Raw genomic sequence first — 24,341 nt, forward strand, 5'->3', positions numbered from 1 at the left:
CAGTGTTTCTTTTGGGGAAGGGTACATTTAACACATTTTTACACCGAGTGTAATATTTATGGGTTTTCTGTCATCCGGCATAAGCAAAGCAGGACAACAAAGGGGGGAGGTTAATCTACAACAAGGGTCATTAATTAAGAAGGCAGGAGATTTTTGTCCCTGACATCATTTAATTGCCTCTAGTCACTGTACAGAACAAGAAAAATAAAGTGAGTTAATCTGTAATTTGAGAACAGAAGTTATAACTATATGTGACTCAGATCACAGTCACAACTTTTGGGGTTCCAACAGCTTTTAAATTTTACTTATCTTCATATTTCTTTTCTTTTTTTGAGATTTCACTCTTGTACCCCAGGCTGGAGTGCAATGGCGTGATCTCTGCTCACCACAACATCTGCCTCCCAGGTTCAAGTGATTCTCCTGCCTCAGCCTCCCGAGTAGCTGGGATTACAGGCACATGTCACCACGCCCGGCTAATTTTGTATTTTTAGTAGAGACAGGGTTTCTCCATGTTAGTCAGGCTGGTCTCAAACTCCCAACCACAGGTGATCTGCCCGCCTTGGCCTCCCAAAATGCTGGAATTACAGGTGACCCCAAACCAAATTATTTAACATATCTTCTTAATAAAATTCATACAAGTAAAATCTGTTTAATAGCTTCTTCAAAAAGGTGCAAAATGCATTATTTACAAGAATTTTGCAGGAGAGTGGGAGGCGGAGGAGAGGCGACATATCGATCATGGATTTTAAAAAATGAGTATTTTTAAAGTTTTCCAGTGAATGAACTACTCAAGCAAAATAGAAATGTTTTCTTTAAATTTCTATAGAAAGAGTGGTTTGATAAACAACACAGAACATATTTTTTACAAAACTAGACAGTTTAAAATTTTATACTTCATATGGAAAAGTAAGTGCTATGTTCACAGGAAGAAATAAATGATCATATAACTATCATTGGTCTGAGCCAAAATTTATTTTCTGTTACTGGTCTGTTACTAATATCAAATTTCCTTTGCATGAGAAAAAGAAAAATAAACTAGGAATCTGGAGATACAGACTGTCATGTACTTGTTAAATTACCTTGGACAAGTAATTTGGTCAGTGAGTCATCATTATATTTATCAGTGGGATGGAGATATTAATATTTGCTCTTCCTAGATCTCAGGACTGTTGCAAAAGGAAAAATAAGTGTAAAAGTTCTTCAAAAAGAGCACCATATAAAATGTGCTTTATTAATTACTGCTAAGAACATTCAATTCATGGGTACTGAGGAGTTTAGTGCCCACAGACAGTGAAAATATGCGTGCATTTCTGGTAGGTGTAATCCTTGGTTCATTCAAGTATTGATAACGGCCTTTCTCTCTTCTCTTTCTTTTCCCTTTCTCCATCTACTTCACTTCTGTAGAACCTCTACCTGTAACCAGTGTTTCCATATATGACTATAAACCTTCTCCTGAAACAGGAGTCCTGTTTGAAATTCATTACCCAGAAAAATATAACGTTTTCACAAGAGTGAACATTAGCTACTGGGAAGGTAAAGACTTCCGGACAATGCTATATAAAGGTAAGCAGCAAAAGGAAGGCTGAATCAGTGATGACCCTCACTTTTTACAAAGCTTTTCCCAAATGATGTTCTCTCTCACTGCAAAGAGGTTTTATAATTCACTATTTGACCTATAAACGAGCCATTAAAAATAATTATTGATTTGTGAAAATTATGTTATGAGGAAGCCTAGAACATCTGGTTCATTATTTGAGAGTCGTGTGTCATGTGTTCAGCATGAGAAATACTCAAATTATTGTCACTTACATGTTACTCTTCCCTAAGGCAGCATGCCTGGTGCAGGAAATAAATTCAGACTTAAGTTTAGAAGCACAAGTAACCGTTTCTTTCTGGGTATGATAGATGGGCATTTCTGGGACTGGGAAGCCAGAGTGGTGCCTTTTGCAAAGTTTCACTTGGAGATGATCCAACATCCTCAAATGCAATGCTGTATGACCAGCTAAATGAATACATTAACATACAAAAATTAGTTTCTCTTTCTCACTGGCTTGATGGGAACCTTGTGGGGAAGGGAGAGAAAAGAGCCCAGGAGAAGTAATACTTCAAATTAGTCAAAGGAACAAAATCAACTTCTCCGGGTGGAAGGGGCTAGAGGGAGAGGGAAGAGAGGGCATTCAGTTTCATTTGGGAGTGAATCCTAGCAAAGGAACTTGAACACTCTCAGGACACATCTGGTGGGGGTGGGAGGTAGGTAATGGTATCAGAATTGGCTAACTGTAACTGGAAACATGTATTGGTGGGAAGAGAAAGAGTATTGAAGCACACAGAGCATGACATCCAGGAAAATGTCACTTTGACTTGCTGCTTTTACACACTCATTTCTTCCATGGATTTAGTTTTTCTGAGACACTATTTAAAATATATGCGGTGGGGCTGGGAGTGGTGGCTCACACCTATAATCCCAGCACTTTGGGAGGCCGAGGTAGGCAGATCACTTGGGTTCAGGAGTTTGAGACCAGCCTGGCCAACATGGTGAAACACCATCTCTACTAAAACATACAAAAAAATCTAGCTGGGCGTTGTGGCAGGCGCCTATAATCCTAGATACTCAGGAGGCTGAGGCAGGAGAATCCCTTGAACCCGGGAGGCAGAGGTTGCAGTGAGCCGAGATCACACCACTGTACTCCAGCCTGGGCAACAGAGCAAGGCTCCATCTCAAAATGAATGAATGAATGAATGAAATATATGCAGCGAATTTAGTTTTTTTAAACTTTGAAAAAATCAAAGAAACACAAATTCCACAAATTATTATGTTCTTTATTTACAATGAAAACAGATAATCTGCAAATTAATAAATGGGAAGTTATTTGTTTATAGATCACATGCAAATATATTTATGAATGATTAAAAAGCAATTACTGAAACTTTTGTTAACAATCATAAATTTTAAAATAATTAATATAATCCCATTCTTAAGTCAATTACTTTTTCAAACTATTTTTAGATTTCAATTCAATAAGTGGTACTTTTAGTTTTTTTTTTCTCATTTCTTTTGAGTTGGATTGGATTTTTAGTTTATTGTTATTCTCTTTAAAGTTTTCTAAGTGGAATCTAAACTTTTATTATTTCTTTCTTTGGGCAGGTTCTGTCTGCAAACTGGCAAATAAACCAGTTTTAAATTAGGCTAGTTTTTCTAAATGAAAACTTTTCTTGTAAAATCGCTTTTTTTTAGGTCACAAGGTGGCAAAATACCTTGGATTTTTATCTTAAAGTAAATGGCCAGTATAAACTTAACCTCTACAATTTCTTTTTATTATCTTCTTCAATTAATACATACCCCAAAATTCCTATCATAAAAAAGTTAACTCCAATTGTGTTTGATCTCCTTAGGAATTTTGTCAGAAAAAGCCCTTCAGGATTGAGTCTAAACATTCAACGTTTCATCTCTAGCCTTCTACTAACTCTTTATTACTGACCTTTTGGTTCGAAGACTATAGTTGAAGGAAATACTATTTTGTGAATGTTTAACCATAATTGTTTCAAACTTTCCAGAAGTGTGTGACATTTAGAAGACCATATTTTTCATGTAATTGATTTTCTCTTCACAGATTTCTTTAAGGGAAAAACAGTATTTAATCACTGGCTGCCAGGAATGTGTTATAGTAATATCACCTTTCAGCTGGTATCTGAGGCAACTTTTAATAAAAGTACCCTTGTTGAGTACAGTGGTGTCAGTCATGAACCCAAACAGCACAGAACTGGTAAGTCTCCTGAAGAATCAAATATAGTGAAAAAATAATTTTCACTATAAAGAAAGAAAATATGTATGTTTAATAACCTAAAACAGATTTTTCTACCAATGTAAAAAGAACTGGGCAAAATATTCAATAAGAAAAATCTAAAACATGTCACTGTAGTCATAGATTTGTAATCTTTGAATAAAAAGCTACTATATTATTACCAAAGGTTATAATTAACTAACCTACCCGGATCTAGTATACATCAGTTATTGCTGATAAGTGGCCCTAGGCAGAAAACAGAGGGAAGATATTCTAGTACAGATTATCAGATTATTAAAGGAAAATATTGAAATTCAAATGTATCTAAAACTTGTAGTGCTTAATTTTAGTAGCACCACTAATATGAAGCACTATTGTAGGATGGATGGATAGATGCATGGATGGATGGATAGATGAATGGATGGATGGTTGGATGGATGGATGGAAGAATGAATGGATAAAATAAGCATATATCTACTAAGTACTCATCACCAATATAAGCAACATCATATGTGCCTATATGCCTGAGTACTCAATAGGAATGCTGGAGAGGCCATTCTGATGAGCATCAGGAAGGGATTATGATAGATTATTTCTAACGTCTTGACAATTTGAAATTCTAAGATGTCATGATTCTTATTCATTAGTCTAAGACCAGGAAACTATTTCAGCTAAATCACTAATTCACCTAATGTCAACAGTTAAGATTCTATTTATGTTTTTCATTATTCAATGTAAGTAGAAAAACATTAATTGAGCACCTTCTACCTGGAAGTTGTTCTCAGTACTGAGACATGAAGACAAAGACTGATAAGACAGGATCCTTGTCCTCAAAAAATGGTACTCATAATACACGAATGGCACTAATACAAGGCAGAATGAGATAAATATTATAACAGAGGTACAAAGTTATTTAACAACACAAGCAAGGAGAGAAGCTCATGGGGCCTAGCGCGGTGGCTCATGCCTGTAATCCCAGCACTTTGGGAGGCCGAGATGGATGGATCACCTGAGGTCAGGAGTTTGAGACCAGCCTAGCCAACATGGTGAAACCCCGTCTCTACTAAAAATACAAATATTAGCCAGGCGTGGTGGCTGGCCCCTGTAATCCCAGATACTTGGGAAGCTGAGGCAGGAGAACCGCTTGAACCCAGGAGACGGAGGTTGCAGTGAGCCGAGACCACACCATTGCACTCTAGCCTGGGCAACAGAGAGAGCTTCTGTCTCAAAATAAAAATAAAAAAAAAAGTTCATGGAAGAGGTGATAATTGAACTGCTATTTGAAGAACAAGTAGAAACTGTTACAGGCAGAGACTACACAGTGTGTCTTCATAATTTTCTCCCTGTAAGTAAAGTGTGCTTCCATAATTTATAAACTCATTTTGTGTTTATATGTTTCATTTTAGAGAGGTAAGGAGTGAAGCCATATTTCTAACATGTGTGTTAACATCTCTAAAGGCAACACATGTATGCAACTCTTGTAGGTGCAACTATGTCACATGGAGTATTTTCATCTTCACAGCTATAAGTACACTATACTTGTTTTTTTTTTTTTGTAATAAAAATCCAGGAACAGAGATACATTTTTTTGTAAGTGAGATTATGATAAACTGAAAAATATTTACATACTCTGCTTTTAGAAGTGGTTAAATTACCACTTCAACAAGCATAATATTGCAAGTTAATATATTTGAAGTGTGACTAGTGGTATGTTAATAGGTACAGATCATCCACAAAATGTTAGAAGTATGTATACGGGAAAAAAACACAGTTTATCTTGATGTAAATTTGTCTGTGTATTAGAAGTAAAATTAAATTCCACTTTTAAAAATCTGCTTGTGTACCTGACTCATTAAGAGATTAAGTATTAACTCTAACTGAATTAAAAATTACTTGAAAATGAAAATTCTCTCTCTTACAGCCCCTTATCCACCTCAAAATATTTCCGTTCGTATCGTAAACTTGAACAAAAACAACTGGGAAGAACAGAGTGGCAATTTCCCAGAAGAATCCTTCATGAGATCACAAGATACAATAGGAAAAGAAAAACTCTTCCATTTTACAGAAGAAACCCCTGAAATTCCCTCGGGCAACATTTCTTCCGGTTGGCCTGATTTTAATAGCAGTGACTATGAAACTACGTCTCAGCCATATTGGTGGGACAGTGCATCTGCAGCTCCTGAAAGTGAAGATGAATTTGTCAGCGTACTTCCCATGGAATACGAAAATAACAGTACACTCAGTGAGACAGAGAAGTCAACATCAGGCTCTTTCTCCTTTTTCCCTGTGCAAATGATATTGACCTGGTTACCACCCAAACCACCCACTGCTTTTGATGGGTTCCATATCCATATTGAACGAGAAGGTAAAGCAGTAGGAAATTAGAGGAAATAAGGACTGATACAAAGGAAGGGGAACTGAAATGATTTTAAATTTGAGTTTAGAAAGACTGATCATAGACAGTTACTAAGTTACTAGTCGAAGAATAATGGTAAAGAAAGGGAATAATTTAATTGGGTATCCAATGCAGACTGAGAGCAGAAAACCCAAATAAATAGACTGGATAAGAATCAGAAGGTTTGGGTGATTCACAAGTTCTAAGTACTGCCAACTATATACATTTTACTGCCCGCTATTTCTCATGTCTCAGAACAATGAGGAAAACATCGTATTTGGAAATATCTTGAATTAAAGATCTAACTATCCCAGAATATTACAGCATATCCTAGAGAAATTTCTGTTTTCTCATATGCAAATTTTTAAACATGGCAGCAAAGTAATACTTACGAAAACATTACTACTTCCTCAAGAATATGAGGCACGTGTCCTGCTAACCAGCCGCTCTTGTTCCCTTTAGGGTGCGCCCCTCTGGAACAAGCACCACAGTTTTCCAAAGAGAAGCTGAGAGTCAAATGGAAAATACACAGCTACTGACATTTCCATATAGCTAATATATTAGATTTCGCATTGACTAACTCAGCATCTGAGATTCATTCTTTATATTTTAGCCCACTAACTTAGGAAAGTAGAGCCATGACTTTCAACAAGTTTGGGTCATGATACCTATCTCAATTGTTGTTTGGTAGATTTTTATGGTTATTTGTTGTTTGTTTAATTTTTACAGTAATACACTTCATTTTCCATTTTCTGATCTAGTAGTTTGAGTGGTAGAGGTTATAATTTGTAAAAATTTGAAGTTACAATGATAGCCTTATTTTTAGGGTGAGAGTTTAAGGCCCATGTAGTCTCATATACTGACATATTGTTTACTCCTATTTTACTTAATAGCATGAGATACAAAATCTGTGGATTCTTCTATACAAGATGATACAGCATTCAACCATACCCAAATATTACATAAAATGAAAATTCTTATTTGAGTCAAAAGTCATTTTCCTGGAAATGCCTATATTTTTTAAAGTTTCCCTAATCTATCATTTATTTTTCTGTTCCTAAATATGTCCCTATGGCAAATAGGATTTTGTCATTACAAAAACTTTTTACTGCCTCTTCTCATGAACATTCTATTATGCGTTTATCTGACTACAGCGTCTTCTTTTGAAGGCTGTTGTAGTCACCAACTGATCATAATGACTTCAAATGAAGTAATAAGCAGCAGAGGATGGATGGACTGTGATGCAATGTGAAATAATTTTCTTTAAGAAGATCTTACAGCAAATGGATGAAGGAAAAATATTACCATGATTATTACTTTTTAATTTTACTTTAAGTTCAGGGGTACATCAGAAAATACACCTTAAAAATCAGACGTATTTTAAATGAATGTTAAAGCACTTCTGGATGGTTAATACTACCACAAAGAACTTACAAGATATGCGATCCTGGTTATTTTTTAGCCCTTACCTCGTGATGAGAAAGCCAACAGTGGTTATCTTTTCCTGATTATCTACTTCTATTTTGTACACATAATTTTGTTGGGTAGGAGTACATAAAGATACACAGTGTAGACCCATCCCTAGTTTTATTGATTTGAATGTCATATTTGAGTTTTGTTATTTGGAAGATTGTAAAAATATTGAACTCTTATTTATTATTCTTTAATAGTATCTTTAGTTTAGAGGTATAATTGAACTTGACAAAAGGAGGGAACATTTGAAATATCTAATTTTTTTTTCATTAATTGACTGGTCTATACCCAAGGCCTTTCCAGGTGTCAATTCATATATCTTCTCTTTTTTATATATGATTTAGAGAACTTTACTGAATATTTGATGGTGGATGAAGAAGCACATGAATTTGTTGCAGAACTGAAGGAACCTGGGAAATATAAGTTATCTGTGACAACCTTTAGTTCCTCAGGATCTTGTGAAACTCGAAAAAGTCAGTCAGCAAAATCACTCAGCTTTTATATCAGTAAGTCACAAAGAGATCATTTTACACTTACTGGGGAGCTAGAACAATGGAACTGGTGGGATTAATGATGCTCAGATGTCAATTATTCACAAACTAGGGATGATGATAAGTCTTCAAGATCAGGAGAGGCTGAGATCCACAAGCTTTGGATAGCAGAGGAAATATATGCTTGTTTAATAGTAGCAATCCTATCCAGGGGTTTAACTTGAGGATTTTTTTTACTATTGTGATACTTGAACATTTATTAAACTGACCTTCCACATTAGCCATAACAAAGCCTCCAAGGATGTGGACATACAGTTTGGGAAATTCGACATTTGTTTGAGCCCATAATGAAATGATATTATAGGACTGTGAAAAATCTCATTAGAGTATTGAGCTTGTGAGGCTCAAAAGAAAGGCAAAGATTCAAGTGTGGGTACACCCAGGTGGTCTCCATAAAACTGGTGGAAAAAGTCATAGCTAGAGCAACCTGAAAGCACCAGTGTCAAGTCCTAGGGTGGCCTCTACCATTCCATAAGGGTAACAGCACAGCAAAAGCTAGCCTTTGAAGGTTGCACAAACAGTGCCTGCCTCTATAATGTTTAGCTAAACTGACTATGTTTACTGGAAGTACAGAGGTCAAAAAATCAGTAACCTACCCTATCAGGAGTTATATGTGCCTCCGATCAGTAGAAAGAAAAACCAGAAGGCAAAGAATAAAAATTGCTTTCAGAAAAGGATAACCACCACATATCCTATTGCCATCTGGAAAGGCAAAATACCACCTTTCGTTGAAGGATGGATGAGAGCAGAAGAGGAGCTCAGTTTATGTAGCAGCTTAAAAATGTTGAAAATACCCCATATAATATTTTTACTTAAGAGAAAAAACCAAAAATGTCACCTCTGGCAAAAGAAAGGCCTTAAAGATTTATCAGATGCATAGAAAGGGTATTCCCACCTTGTGTGTCTTTCTGGTGTGCGAGACCTTGGACATGTGATTACTTAAGAAAGAGAACAAAGTTGAGTATTTCATTCTTACCATAAGACTAAAAATGCCTTACTGACCAAATAGTCTCTTTCTGCCCCAGTACAGATCCACTGCACGTGTGAACAGCCTCCACAAAAACTCCACAACAATTCTGGTCTTTCTGACTTTTCTCTTCTCTGAATTCCTATTCTGTCTCATAGTACACAGCACAAAACACAGAACTTATTAGTGTGTGGTATTTTTCTAGATTTATTTTATGTACATCTTGCTTCTCATGTCAAATTGTAAAATCCTAGGCTGGAGTTATACTGTTTGCATATTTATTCATTCTTTTGTACATTCAAGAAATACTTACGGAACCACTTATATCTTTCATGCACTCTGCTCTATTCTCAGAGTATCCAAAGTGACTAGTGCCATTGAGAATATGTCAGAATTGCTAAAAAACGTGATACTTTAAAGAGATGCATCTTAATATTTATCTAGAAAAATATAGGCTCCCAGAAGTTTTGTTTTTTCTCTGTTGCTAAAAGAACGACTTTTTAAGGAGATTCTGTTCTGTGGTAATGAGCTATTCAGGTGTACCGTGTATACTTCTTTGGTTTAAAAAATGGATACCACAGATATAAATACTTACACCTAATTGGGTAAATGAGCAGCAAATTAGGGTGGCTTACGTTTGCTCAGCATAATGTAGTCACACACCAGCTAAAGTATATTTGCAGCTCGTTTTTCCTGACCAAACTGTTTCACATATTCTGGTGTTGAGCGGTTACATTACAATTTATTATATGTTTATGTCGTTGCATTATAATTTACATTTATGTAGCTTTGAAGTCCTTCCCAGAGATGAGAATTCAGGGAGGAATTTGCACTAGTCTGCCAATAGCCTTATGAAGAGAACACTTTTATTACCCTCATTTTTCACATTGAAAAACAAACTGAATCGCAGAAATTTCAGTGACTTCACCAAGTGTCAAAATTAAGATTAGAACTCAGGAATATTTGATAACAAACCCCATTTTCATTCAGCCGGCAATGACCCATGTCCTTGGGTTGATTATCAAGTCAGTCATAAGGTAAAACTATTAAATAATTGAATTTGTTTTGCTTCCTCCAACCTTCGCCCTCTGTGCCCCCACAACACTAGTACTCTTCAGAACAGTAGTAACACCTCACATTTACGTAGTTCTCTAACACATATTATCTCATTTGATCCCAACAACAACCTTATGAAGTAAATTAATCAGATTGTCACAAAGTGCTAACACAGGAGACAGGCGGTCTGTGTTGGGTCACAAGCACTTACTAGCTCTATGACTTCAGGCAGCTTGTTTATATCTCTGGGCCTCAGTTTCCTCATCAGCAAATATATTAGTCCGTTTTTACATTGCTATAAAGATACTTGAGATTGAGTAATTTACAAAGGAAAGAGGTTTAATTGACTCACAGTTCTGTATGGCCAGGGAGGTCTCAGGAAACGTACAATCAAGGCAGAAGACGAAGGGGAAGCAAGCACCTTCTTCAGAGGGTGGCCGGACCGAGCGAGAGAGAGAGAGAGAGCAGGGGAAACTGCCACTTTTAAACCATCAGATCTCACGAGAACTCCCTCATTATCTTGAGAACAGCTGGGGGAAAACACCTCCATGATCCAATTACCTCCCATCAGGTCCCTCCCTCGACAAGTGGGGATTACAATTCAAGATGATATTTGAGTGGGGACGCAGAGCCAAACCGTATCAGCAAAATAAAGCAGTGGGTCTCTAAAGTTCTGTTCTATTCTAAAATTCCATGATTTATCCATTTAACAGATGCAATGACTGAGATTCAGAGAGGTTAACTCATTTGTCCAAAGTTGCACCACTAATAATGACCAAACTGAGTCTTAGTGCAATTATCCTATCTCCAAATTTTTACTATTTCATAATGCTCCAGGAAGTCTCATGCGGGGTTGAGAGCATGGATTTTGGAATCAGACTTCCTGTGTGTGAATCCTAGCTTGACTTACCCTATCTCTGCCTCAGTTTTCGCATCTGAAAAGTGAGATTTAATAAAAGTACTTATCTCATTGGCTTGTTATAAAAGTTAAAGGGGCCAGGCACAGTGGCTCACACCTGTAACCCCAGCACTTCCGGAGGCCAAGGTGGGCAGATCACCTGAGGTCAGGAGTTCAAGACTAGCCTGGCCAACATGGTGAAACCCTCTCTCTACTAAAAGTATAAATATTAGCCAGGCGTGGTGGTGGGCACCTATAATCCCAGCTACTCAGGAGGCTGAGGCAGAAGAATCACTTGAACCCAGGAGGTGGAGGTTGCAGTGAGCCGAGATAAGGCTGCACTCCAGCCTGGGTGACAGAGTGAGACTCCATCTCAAAATAAATAAATAAATAAATAAATAAATATAAAGGAATGAAGTGCACAACACATATAAACTTAAAGAAGTCTATATGCTGAAAAACAGTTTATATGCTGAAAAGCAGTTTATATGCGAGCATCCGTGTTTTAAGCTCAACCACTACTGTGATGTCCTAGACATCTTCCCAAGAGAACTACGGTAGCATCCTTGTGTCTGTGGTGTCACTGATCTGCCAGGAATAAATATATAAATATATAATGGGTTTCATATCTCTTTACTATAATTAATATCACTTTTTATTATCATTTCCCTCACACCGTTTACACCGAACCTTAGTCTGTCCTCCCCAGTAGAGACAGTTTCTCCTTTTCCTCTCCTGGGTCTCAGCCTAGGAATACAGCATTAAATTAAGGAGCTGAGAAATGCATCCTAAGCAAATAAATGGAAGTTTCACATTTGCATTTCAGCAGGGAATTTCTGTAGATAATAAGCACCTTAACATGTCTTGAGTCCTTACTAGGTGTCAGCACTGTGTTAAGAACCACTTTAGGAACATAAGAGAACAAAGCTAAGGATGGGCACTTCTATGGAGATATTTTATGGTAGGGATCCTGTTGTGTTCCTCAAATTATCACCCAGGTTTTAGCCAGCTTCTTTAATTGAGCCTGCCTTTTTGTTCTCACTGTTGCCAAATTCAAATGTTTTCACAGGATAGTAGTCGAGGCTGATTTGAATCTCAAAGTAATTATTCCTAGAGACCAAAGATCCTAGTAGCAAAGGAATTATAAACCCTGATGAAATGCCACACTGCCACGCTCACTCTTTGTTAAAAGAGAAGTAAATTTTCTCTGGTGAAGAATTTACCAGAATACTGTCACATGCACACGACGATTTAAGTGGCGCTTTTGTTTCTGCTGTTATTGCCGAGGCTGCTGTTTAAATCAAGGTGAGGCCAAGGAGTAGAGGGTTGCAGCTGGGCAGAGGACCTGAAGAGTTGCCAGTCTGACCGCCAATCTTACTTTGAATCTCATTGTAAGGGCAAAAAGAAAACACGATTTTTTAAACCAGAATCTTTTATCTCAATCAGTGTAATGTGCAGCCTCCCCTGTGTTCCAATTTGAAATGTGCAGGTCCTTCGGGAGAGTGGATTGAAGAACTGACCGAGAAGCCCCAACACGTGAGTGTCCACGTTTTAAGCTCAACCACTGCCTTGATGTCCTGGACATCTTCCCAAGAGAACTACAACAGCACCATTGTGTCTGTGGTTTCGCTGACCTGCCAGAAACAAAAGGAGAGCCAGAGGCTTGAAAAGCAGTACTGCACTCAGGTAAAGGAGAGGAAATGAGGATGGGCTCGCCGGTCCCTTCTAAGCACAGCCTTACAGGGCAATGCCAAGGAGTCAATTGCAGGAAGCCAGGCTGAGGTCTGCTGAAATGGGTGTGTTCTATGACTGTTCCCAAGAGCCAGAGGGGCCAGAAATGAGTGGCAATGGCTTTTTGATGGCGCTGTCATCTCCCTTTCTCTTCAGAAGAGGGTCACGTTCTTTTCTCTTTCATTCATTATTCAAGGGAATTTGCTGAGCATCTGTGATGTGCCAGGTACTAAGATAGATGTTAGAAGTTTTTAAACATCGTGCTCTTGCAGAGCTTATAATCTAGTGAGAACAATAGATAAGTGAACATACAATGACTGCACTGTATAGAATAAGGCCTCAGCTTAAAATGAATGATGAGAGTCCAGAGGAGTTCACGGAAGAAGGAGCTGAGCATGAGTAACATGGATGAAGGGGAAAGAGGATTTGGAAACTGGTTGGAAAAAACATTGCAGAGGAGGAGACAACCAAGCAGAGGGTTGGAGGGTTTTTTGTTTGTTTGTTTGTTTGTTTGTTTGACCTTTTTCCATTCTTTTAATTTTCGTTTTTACTGTAAAAGTAACGCATTCTTGCTGAAAAAAAAAAAAAAACTTAAAAGTGTAAAGAATATAAAGTCGGCTGGGCATGGTGGCTCACACCTTTAATCCCAGCACTTTGGAAGGCCGAGGCGGGTGGATCACCTGAGGTCAGGAGTTCGAGACCAACCTGGCCAACATAGTGAAAACTCATCTCTACTAAAAATACAAAAATTAGCCAGGCGCGGTGGCACGTGCCTGTAATCCCAGCTACTCAGGAAGCTGAGGCAAGAGAATTGCTTGAACCCGGGAGGTGGAGGTTGCAGTGAGCCGAGATCGCACCACTGTACTCCAGCCTGGGCAACAGAGTGAGACTCCGTCTCTAAAGTAAAAAACTACCCCCTCACCAGTCACAGCTGAAAAGAGCTTTGAAGAATATATGGGAGAAAGCTGTGCACAGAGGAGAGCGAGGGGCAGGCAGAGACGGTGTGCAACTCAGTAGTCCTGTGAGTGGCTAGCAGAAGGAATGCACACGCCAGACCAATCCCTAGTGAAACCGTGCAGCTGGAGCCCAGAGTGGACCTTGCTCTCAGATGCCCTGAGAACCTGGGGCCCAGTCCTATATTTCTAAATTCTGGCCTTATGTTTTTACAAGGTCAAATGTGGTGGTTCTTGGTGTCTTACAAACACATTTTCTTCCCTAAAGGCAAAAGGAAAAAAAAATTTATCAATTCATGTGGAGTACATTGGAAATGTAATGTGCAGAAAAGATGTTTGCTGTATGAGAGCTATTTGGGACGTTTCCGTTCCTCCCAGGAAAATTAAGCATTTAATGAAATTCAAACAATGATAAATTGTAAATTGATAAGATGAATTCAGGAATCATGCTCTTTGGAGCACTAGAAAGCCATAGAATGCTAAGATAAGCCCTTCCTTGAGAATGAGGCGCCCCTTGAGTTGAATTAAATTAAGGAATAAATATGCTAAACTGATTAACTAGTAATCACAGTTCATTGTGTAACTTATTAGCTTCCTTTCCTGAGCATACCCAAGATGACTGACTCATTACATTGACAGAAAAATGTGTTTTCCCCTACAGACCTTGACCTAGAACTCAACTGCTTCAAGGTACATTTCTCCCCTTGCCCTACTTAATGTGCACATTATATATCTTTCACATAAGAATACAAAGGCTAAAGGTAGAGATAGATATTGTAAATTATCAATAAGCCAGAAAAGACTAATCCAAATGTACTTTTACAATATCTTCTCAAAATGCAAATAGGAAAACAGAACATGAAATGTCCTATTCAGGATTATAAGCAAGAAGACTAATATTTAAAGGGGAGTGCAGGAATGAGACCACCACGCTAGGCATCATCTCAGTTACCACAAGAACTTCTTGAGATTTGTGTAATATCATACCACTATAGTCCATTATGCCACTAAATAAATGTGTAGAAAAGCACCAATGGAAAGAAGATCACATAAAGTGGAAATAAGACCATCTCAGACTCAAAGGAACCTACACTATCATCTAGTTCAACCCCATTATTTAAGAGTCCATCATATACAGGTGCAGTGGCTCACGCCTGTAATACCAGCACTTTGGGAAGCTAAGGTGGGCAGATCACTTGAGCTCAGAAGTTCGAGACCAGCCTGGGCAACATAGCGAAACCCTGTCTCTATATTAAAAAAAAAAATTGTCTATCATATGTTTAGTTCCACTAGCTATGCTCTCTAGTACATTTTTCTCCTTATTCCTTTAGCTGACGAGGAATAGAACTGGTATCCAGTTGGAGAGACATTGGACTCAGCTAAATTCTCAGGAATGAAGATTAAGACAGTCAGAAAAAATATTGGGATGCTAAATAAGTGGAAATTAAGGGGGAGTGGAGTGTGGAATTATTTTGTAAAAAATAAAACACATTACTTAACATGCAGAATGCAGGGGCATTCCACTTTTCCTCTTCCAACACACACCCAAGGAGGTCAGGATAAATAAAAAGGCATGGAGAAATATAGAAGTGTAAATACAGGTTAGCAGATCAGTAAATATTCAGAAATTGGGGAGGATGGAAATTTATTACCAAGTCAGGTAATCTGTAATACAATTACTCTCTTGTGATTTTTTTAAGTAATATGATGTGTATGCCCATAGCTACTTCTTATTTTAAAAAGTATAATATACCTAGGATAAATTTATTATAATGGCATATTTTTGTTTATTTGTTTTTTATGAGACGGAGTCTCGCTCTGTTGCCAGGCTGGAGTGTGGAGTGCAAAGGCATGATCTCGGCTCACTGCAACCTCCACCTCCCAGGTTCAAGCAATTCTCCTGCCCCAGCCTCCCGAGTAGCTGGGATTACAAGTTCGCACCACCACACCCAGCTAATTTTTGTATTTTTAGTAAAGATGGGGTTTCACCATGTTGACCAAGATGGTCTCAATCTCTTGACCTCATGATCCGCCCACCTCGGCCTTCCAAAGTTTTGGGATTACAGGTGTGAGCCACCGTACCCAGCTATAATGGCATATTTAAACAGCTATGATTCCAGGTAGTCATTTGAATAGTTAGAATCAACTATTACCTAAAATATTATCAAAAGAAAGGAACCTTAACATCACCCTGAAACAATCTATACTCCTTATATCCTTTGTTATTCTAAACATCCTAAATAAGCAAAATAGGTGATTAATGAGCTAGGTCAGCATTTACACTTATAGTCAGATGTCTACAATGTGTAAAGTTTAAATGGAACAAATTTTTTTGTTTTTTTGGGATTTTCTTGAGATGGAGTATTGCTCTGTCACCCAGGCTAGAGTCCAGTGGTATGATCTCGGCTCACAGCAACCTCCACCTCCCAGGTTCAAGCGATTCTCTTGCCTCAGCCTCCCAAGGAGCTGGGACTACAGAAGTGAGCCACCATGCCTCGCTAATTTTTGTATTTTTAGTAGAGACGGGGTTTCACCATGTTGGCCAGGCTGGCCTCAAACTCCCAACCTCAGGTGATCTGCTCGCCTTGGCCTCCCAAAGTGCTGGGATTACAGGTGTGAGCCACTGCGCCCGGCCTGAAGCAATGTTGATAATATAACAGATTATGTGGTTCAATGGCATATTATTTATGTATATATGTTAGAAGAAGGTCTAGAAGAATGCGTATCAAAATGTCAGGATTTGTGGGACGAGGAAAACAAACAAGACTTCCGATTTACTTCATTTGTTCTTCTACTGGGTGAACAACTTTTACAATAAGCATATATGTTTTATCATATAAAGTGTATGTTAAATAAATAAAAGAATACTGCTTAGTTGTGGATAATATGAATCTTCTTATCATAGTTTGTCTCTTTAGAAAATTCTCTATTAGGCTGGGCACAGTGGTTCACTCCTATAATCCCAGCACTTTGGGAGGCCAAGGCAGGAGAGTTGCTTAAGGCAGGAGAGTCGCTTAAGGCAGGAGAGTCGCTTAAGGCCAGGAGTTCAAGACCAGCCTGGCCAACATAATGAAACTCTGTCTCTACTAAAAATACAAAAATTAGCTGACCATGATGGCACACACCTGTAATTCCAGCTACTTGGGTAGCTGAAGCACCAGAATTGCTTGAACCCAGGAGGCAGAGTTTGCAGTGAGCCAAGATTGTGCCACTACACTCCAGCAACAGAGTGACAGAGCAAGACTCTGTCTCAAAAAGAAAGAAAGAGAGAGACAGGAAAGAAAGAAAGAAAGAGAAAGAAAGAAAGAAAGAAAGAGAAAGAAAGGAAGAAAAAGAAAGAAACAGGGAGAAAGAGAGAGAGGGAGGGAAGGAAGGAAGGAAGGAAGGAAGGAAGGAAGGAAGGAAGGAAGGAAGGAAGAAAGGAAGGAAAATTCTCCATCAGATGAAGAGATCTAGTTGACTAAATCTGCCTATATGGCTTCCAGCAGAATTAAAAATCTAAAACTTGTGCAAGAAACCCTGATATGAAAGAGTATAAATATGAAAGAAAGAATGAAAATCCCAATTTATTAATTCAATGTAATCTTACTTTGTTCAAGCCAGTGGAAAATAAGTTTTGGTATATGGCTCATTTTACTTACATGTAGAGTGAGTTGTACCAATTCAGATTACATAATTTCTACTGTGTATAATCAGTTTCCAGTGTGAAAAGGTTTAAAATTCATATCATATCACCAGTTCTATATGAATCCTTAAAATCGTAATGAGACTCTAAAAAACACCTTACAGCATAGATAAGCTGTAAATGTTCTCCATTGATTCATGTTCCTCCTTGGAGTAATTCCACAATTTTTTGTATCCGAGAGGCCAAAAAGTTAATAAGATGAATAAAGGTTAATATTTATTGATACTCTGGTTTAAACATTCTCAAACTCTATGAGGTATATAATTTTATTACCTATATTTTAGCAATGAAGTAACCAAGGTAAGAATTTTAAATAAATTATAAAGCATAAATAATCCCCCATGCTAATAATGAGTAGAGTCAGGATTTGATTCCAGGTAGTCCAAAAAAAGAACCTGTGTTCTTTCCACCAAGCAATACTGTCTTAAATATTAGAGACACTGAAGGTCAAAGCAGCACCTTAACCTTTTAGTTGAATTATCAATTCTTGTGTGTGCCAACATTCAACTTTAATAAATGCATTTTATTCATCTATATGTTCTCACTATTTTTCTCCATATGGTATTTGTTATGTATCCAAATTTTTTTTAAAAAGAGCAGGGCCAGGTGTGGTGGCTCACGCCTGTAATCCTAGCACTTTAGAAGGCCCAGGCGGGTGGATCACCTGAGGTCAGGAGTCCGAGACCAGCCTGGCCAACGTGGCAAAACCTCGTCTCTACTAAAAATACAAAAATTAGCTGGGCGTGGTGGCGCACAACTGTAATCCCAGGTACTCAGGAGCCTGAGGCAGGAGAATTGCTTGAACCCGGGAGGTGGAGGTTGCAGTGAGCCCAGATCACGCCATTTCACTCCAGCCTGGGCGACAGAGTAAGACTCTGTCTCAAAAAAAAAAAAAAAAAGAAAGAAAGAACAGTAAAGAAGGTCTCATCTAAATGAGAAACGTTCTCTACAATATTATTGTAGGGGGCTACAACAGCCTGGCAAGGTGCTTACCAGGATATCTTGATGCTTAGCACAGTGACCTGCCCATAGTGTAGATTAGAGGTCCCAACACTAGGCTTCCAGTCCCAACACTGCATCTAAATATATGACCTTGGCCATTCTCTGGCTTTACTTTATTTATTAAATGAGCACTTTGGACTAGGTAATCTCTAAGGTCATTTCCATTTATTTATTTATTTTTTTGAGCGCTTGTCTCACTCTGTTGCCCAGGCTGGAGTGCACTGGCACAATCTCGGCTCACTGCACCTCTGCCTCCTGGGTTCAAGCAATTCTCCTACCTCAGCCTCCTGAGTAGCTGGGATTACAGGCACCTGCCACCATGCCTGGCTAATTCTCTTTGTATTTTAGTAGAGATAGGGTTTCACTATGTTCGTCAGGCTGGTCTTGAACTCCTGACTTCAAATGATCCGCCTGCCTTGGCCTCCCAAAGTGCTGGGATTACACGCCTGAGCCACTGTTCCCGGTGGTCATTTTCATTTCTATAATTAGATATTATATGCTTCTAAGTGACAAGAGACTAAAGACATTTCTGTACTGATCTTTGTATGTAATCAGCTGACACTACAATTTAGAATGTCAAACTATCCTAATGGTATTGCTGATTTGATTATGGTTAGAGGCTGATGTGTCTCTAGTGTGCATAGTTATAATTGACACTGATGGGTATAAAACAGTTCACAGGGCTTAGAATAGACAAAATTTGAATCTTCTAGGTTCCCTTCAATGTTCACATAAACTATAAATCATCCTAATTTTGGAATCTGACAGCTTCAGTAAAGCTTTCTGGATTTCAAAGTCATCTGTGATTCCAAAAAGAGTCTCTGAATATTATTGCAGCCTCTGTGTAACATTCTGAAATCCCAGCTCTAAATAAATCTTATTGGGTGTTTGGTTTAAAGGTGAACTCAAGCAAACCTATTATTGAAAATCTGGTTCCTGGTGCCCAGTACCAGGTTGTAATATACCTAAGGAAAGGCCCTTTGATTGGACCACCTTCAGATCCTGTGACATTTGCTATTGGTAAGTTGCTAGCCACAAGAAGAATGACTGACCTATATATTAGGGTATTGACAGAGGGGTGCAATGTGCAAGCTTAAATCATTATCATCGTACTTGGAAGGTCTATATTAGTTCATCCAATATGCTACCTTCAGAGTAATAAATGACTAGAATTGTATACTTGGAAAACATTCTTAATATTTATTACTTGGGGAAAAAATCAGAGCCAAACATACTTACTTTAGTTTTCAATGATTATACAACAAGAATAAAGCTGTGTGCCATGGCACACACCTACAGTTCCAGCTACTTGGGAGGCTGAGGTGGGAGGACGGCTTGAACCCAGAAGTTGTTTGTTTTGTTTTGTCTGTTTTTTTTTTTTTTTCTTTTTGGAGACAGAGTCTCGCTCTGTCACCCAGGTTGGAATGCAGTGGTGCAATCTCAGCTCACTGCAACTTCTGCCTCCCAGGTTCAAGCAATTCTCCTGCCTCAGCCTCCTGAGCAGCTGGGACTACAGGCACACGCCACCATGCCTGGCTAATTTTTTGTATTTTTAGTAGAGACAGGGTTTCACCGTGTTAGCCAGGATGGTCTCGATCTGACCTCGTGATCTGCCCGCCTTGGCTTCCCAAAGTGCTGGGATTACAGGCATGAGCCACCACACCCAGCCGAGCCCAGAAGTTTTAATCTAGCCTTGGTAACATAGGAAGACCCTGTCTCAAAAAAAGAAAAAAAAAAGAAAGAGAGAAAAGAAGAAAGAAGAAAGAAAGATAGAACAAAGAAAGAGAGAAAGAAAGAAAGGAGAAAAAGTGAGAAAGAGTGAGAAAGAAAGAAAGAGAAAGAAGAGAGTGAGAAAGAGAAAGAAGAAAGAGAGAAAGAAAGAAGAGAAGAAAGAAAGAAAGAAAGGAAAAGGAAAGAAAGATGAAAGGAGGGAAGGAGGAAGGGGGAGGGCAGGGGGAGGGAGGAAGGAAGGGGAGGAAGCAAGAAAGGGAGGAAGGGAGGAAGGAAGGGAGGGAGGGAGGGAGGGATTGTATGAGAAGAGTGAAAACTCAGGTCATTAAGTAGAAGTTTGAGGCCATTGCTAAGACATTCCTTCTTTGTTTTTCTAACCCCTGCCCTCTTCTTTTTAGTTCCCACAGGAATAAAGGATTTAATGCTCTATCCTTTGGGTCCTACGGCAGTGGTTCTGAGCTGGACCAGACCTTATTTAGGCGTGTTCAGAAAATACGTGGTTGAAATGTTTTATTTCAACCCTGCTACAATGACATCAGAGTGGACCACCTACTATGAAATAGCAGCAACTGTCTCCTTAACTGCATCCGTGGTAATCTTCCCTTAACCAACTGTCAGTCTTTCCTATGGGAACAAGCAAGCCTTTATGTACCAAATGTGTCTTTAAAAATTTATCTATAAATTTGATTAATTTGTAAATACACATAGTGTGTTAGTTCATTTTCACGCCGCTGATAAATAGCCAAGACTGAGCAATTTACAAAAGAAAGAAGTTTAACTGGACTTACAGTTCCACGTGGCTGGGGAAGCCTCACAATCATGACAGAAGGCAAGGAGGAGCAAGTCACGTCTTATACAGATGGCAGCAAGCAAAGAGAGCTTGTGCAGGAAAACTCTCTCTTATAATAGCCATCAGATCTCATGAGACTTATTCACTATCACAAGGATGGCATGGGAAAGACCTGTCCCCAGGATTCATTTACTTCCCACAGGGTCCCTCCCACAACACTTGGTAATTCAAGATGAGATTTGGGTGAGAACACAACCAAACCATATTATTCTGCCCCTTGCCCATCCCAAATCTCATGTCCTCACATTTCAAAACCAATTATGCCTTCCCAACAGTCCCGAAAAGTCTTAACTAATTAACTCGCAAGTGCATAGTCAAAAGTTTCATCTGAGACAAGGCAAGTCCCTTCTGCCTATGAGTCTGTAAAATCAAAAGCAAGTTAGTGACTTCCTAGATACACTCGGGGTACAGGCATTGATACAGCTGTTCCAAATGGGAAACATTGACCAAAACAAAGACGCTACAGGCCCCATGCAACTCCAAAATCCACTGGGACAGTCAAATCTCAAAGCTCCAAAATGATATCCTTTGACTCCATGTCTCACATCCAGGTCATGCTGATGCAAGAGGTGGGTTCCCATGGTCTTAGGCAGTTCCACTCCTATGGCTTTGCAGCATATATCCCCCCTCCTGGCTGCATTCACAGGCTGGCATTAAGTGTCTGCAGCTTTTCCAGGTGCACAGTGCAAGCTGTCAGTGGATCTACCATTCTGGGGTCTGGAGGATGGTGACCCTCTTCTCACAGCTCCACTAGGCAGTACCCCAGTAGGGACTCTGTGTGTGGTCTCCAGCCCCACATTTCCCTTTTACATTGCCCTAGCAGAGGGCATGAGGGCCCTGCCCCACTGCAGCAAACTTTTGCCTGGGCATCCAAGTGTTTCCATACATTTTCTGAAATCTAGGTGGACGTTCCCAAACCTCAGTTCTTGACTCCTGTGCACCCACAGTCTCAACACCACGTGGAAGCTACCAAGGCTTGGGGCTTGCACCCTCTGAAGCCACCACCTGATCTCTACATTGGCCCCTTTCACCCACAGCTGCAGCAGCTGGGAAGCAGGGCACCAAGTCTCTAGGCTGTACACAGCACAGGGACCCTGAGCCTGGGCCACAAAACCACTTTTTCCTCCCAGGCCTCCAGGCCTGTGATGGGAGGGGCTTCCATGAAGAACTCTGACCTGACCTGGAGACATTTTCCCCATTCTCTTGGGGATTAACATTCAGCTCCTCATTACTTATTCAAATTTCTGCAGCCAACTTGAATTTCTCCTCAGAAAATGGGATTTTCTTTCCTATCACATTGTCAAGTTGCAAATTTTCCAAACTTTTATGCTCTGTTTCCCTTTTAAAACTGAATGCCTTTAACAGCACCAAGTCACCTCTTGCTTTGCTGCTTAGAAATGTCTTCTGCCAGATACCCTAAATCATCTCTCTTAAGTTCAAAGTTCCAAAATCCCTAAGGGAGGCATAAAATGCTGCCAGTCTCTTTGCTAAAACATAACAAGAATAACCTTTGCTCCAGTTCCCAACAAGTTCTTCATCCTCATCTGAGACCACCTCAGCCTAGATTTCATTGTCCATATCATTATCAGCATTTTGTTTAAAGCCATTCAACAAGTCTCTAGGGAGTTCCAAACTTTCCCACATTTTACTGTCTTCTGAGCCCTCCAAACTGTTCCAGCTTCTGCCTGTTACCCAGTTCCAAAGTCGCTTCCACATTTTTGGGTATCTTCTCAGCAGCACCCCACTCTCAGTACCAATTTACTGTATTCATTTGTTTTCATGCTGCTGACAAAGACATACCCAAGACTGGGCAATTTACAAAAGAAGGAGGTTTAATTGGGCTTACAGGTCCACGTGGCTGGGGAAGACCCACAATTATGGCAGAAGGCAAAGAGGAGCAAGTCATGTCTTACATGGATGGCACCAAGCAAGAGAGCTTGTGCAGGAAAACTCCCCGTTATAATAACCATCAGATCTCATGAGATTTACTCACTATCATCAGAACAGCATGGGAAAGACCTGCCCCCATGATTCAGTTACCTCCCACTGGGCCCATCCCACAACACGTGGGAATTCAAGATGAGATTTGGGTGGGGACACAGCCAAACCATATCACATAGGTATGGCTATTTTCAAGTTTTTTTCATTGTTTTTGCGTTTAGGTTTTGGGATTCTCTTTTGTTTTGAGAGGGAGAGAAAGAGATAATTGTTTGAAGCTAGCTGTCATCTCTAATTGAATGTATTTGTTAATCAATATTTTTTCCTAAGCACAGAATAGAGCAATCAAGTGCTTACTGCTTCTCCTGGATCCTGGGGAGGAACACAAAGAGATTTCCCTTTGGCATTCAATAGTTAGTTGACACTACCTAATTTTAATGAGGACTCTTCATGGTATCTACAGATCAATTAAATACCTCTAATGTCAGGCTTTTAGAGGATGGTTTTTAAGAAAACAGGTAAAAATTGCTCTTTCTGAAATTGAGATAATTTTGAAAAGTGTAGGTTACCCATGGACTATTTACAAAGTACACAATTGCTCTCTACCCAGTTGAAGACTCTGAAGGACTCCTGTTCGTGGTTTACACTGAAAAAACATTGAGTTGTGAGAGGTTACTTGTCTTAGAAATAGGGAGAAATGTATGTACAGTCACTTATAAATAAGCACTATTTCACGTGTGTAATATTAGGAAATTGCAAAATGAAACAAATATTGGAAATCTTTGGCTCTATATCTTTAAATCACTTTTAAAAATTTATATTTTTGTATTTTACTTTATGTCTCTTCATTCTAGAAAGAATATTTTATTATAGTAAATTTAGGAAATACAAAAAGACAATATAAAGGAAAATTAAAATTACTTATTAATTTTTTATGAAAGTAACTCTACTCCAAAAATAGTACTTTCTCCCACAGTCTTTTGTCTCCTTGCTTGCTTTTCTCATTCAGAGAATAGCTAATCTGCTGCCAGCATGGTACTACAACTTCCGGGTTACCATGGTGACATGGGGAGATCCAGAATTAAGCTGCTGTGACAGCTCTACCATCAGCTTCATAACAGGTGAGGCATGTGTGGGGAATGGTTCCACGAGGAGAGAGCATTATTGTGAGGAGTTACCAAGGTTCCAAATCTCTAGAAAGTGCCAGTCATTCACCCAGCACTGGGTGAACATCAATTTCATGGGAGATAATATTGATTCTGATCATTCATCATTTTGTTTAGTTGATAATCTTTAAAAATCAAAATACTATTTTTATTTTGCATTACC

General features: G+C 39.0%; 1 protein-coding gene across 1 annotated transcript in view; it reads left to right on the plus strand.

The window, feature by feature from the left end:
- Positions 1-24,341, plus strand: part of PTPRO (protein tyrosine phosphatase receptor type O) — a 256,869-nt gene that overhangs the window by 157,817 nt on the left and 74,711 nt on the right. The window contains exons 3-10 of the mRNA XM_032159717.2: positions 1,405-1,563; positions 3,612-3,764; positions 5,704-6,147; positions 7,995-8,156; positions 12,612-12,808; positions 19,393-19,513; positions 20,623-20,816; positions 24,022-24,133. Of these exons, the coding sequence (XP_032015608.1) occupies positions 1,405-1,563; positions 3,612-3,764; positions 5,704-6,147; positions 7,995-8,156; positions 12,612-12,808; positions 19,393-19,513; positions 20,623-20,816; positions 24,022-24,133 (1,542 nt within the window). The remainder of the gene's footprint in view (positions 1-1,404; positions 1,564-3,611; positions 3,765-5,703; positions 6,148-7,994; positions 8,157-12,611; positions 12,809-19,392; positions 19,514-20,622; positions 20,817-24,021; positions 24,134-24,341) is intronic.

Source organism: Hylobates moloch, unplaced genomic scaffold, assembly GCF_009828535.3.
Source record: "Hylobates moloch isolate HMO894 unplaced genomic scaffold, HMol_V3 SCAFFOLD_8, whole genome shotgun sequence".
Taxonomy (NCBI): domain Eukaryota; kingdom Metazoa; phylum Chordata; class Mammalia; order Primates; family Hylobatidae; genus Hylobates; species Hylobates moloch.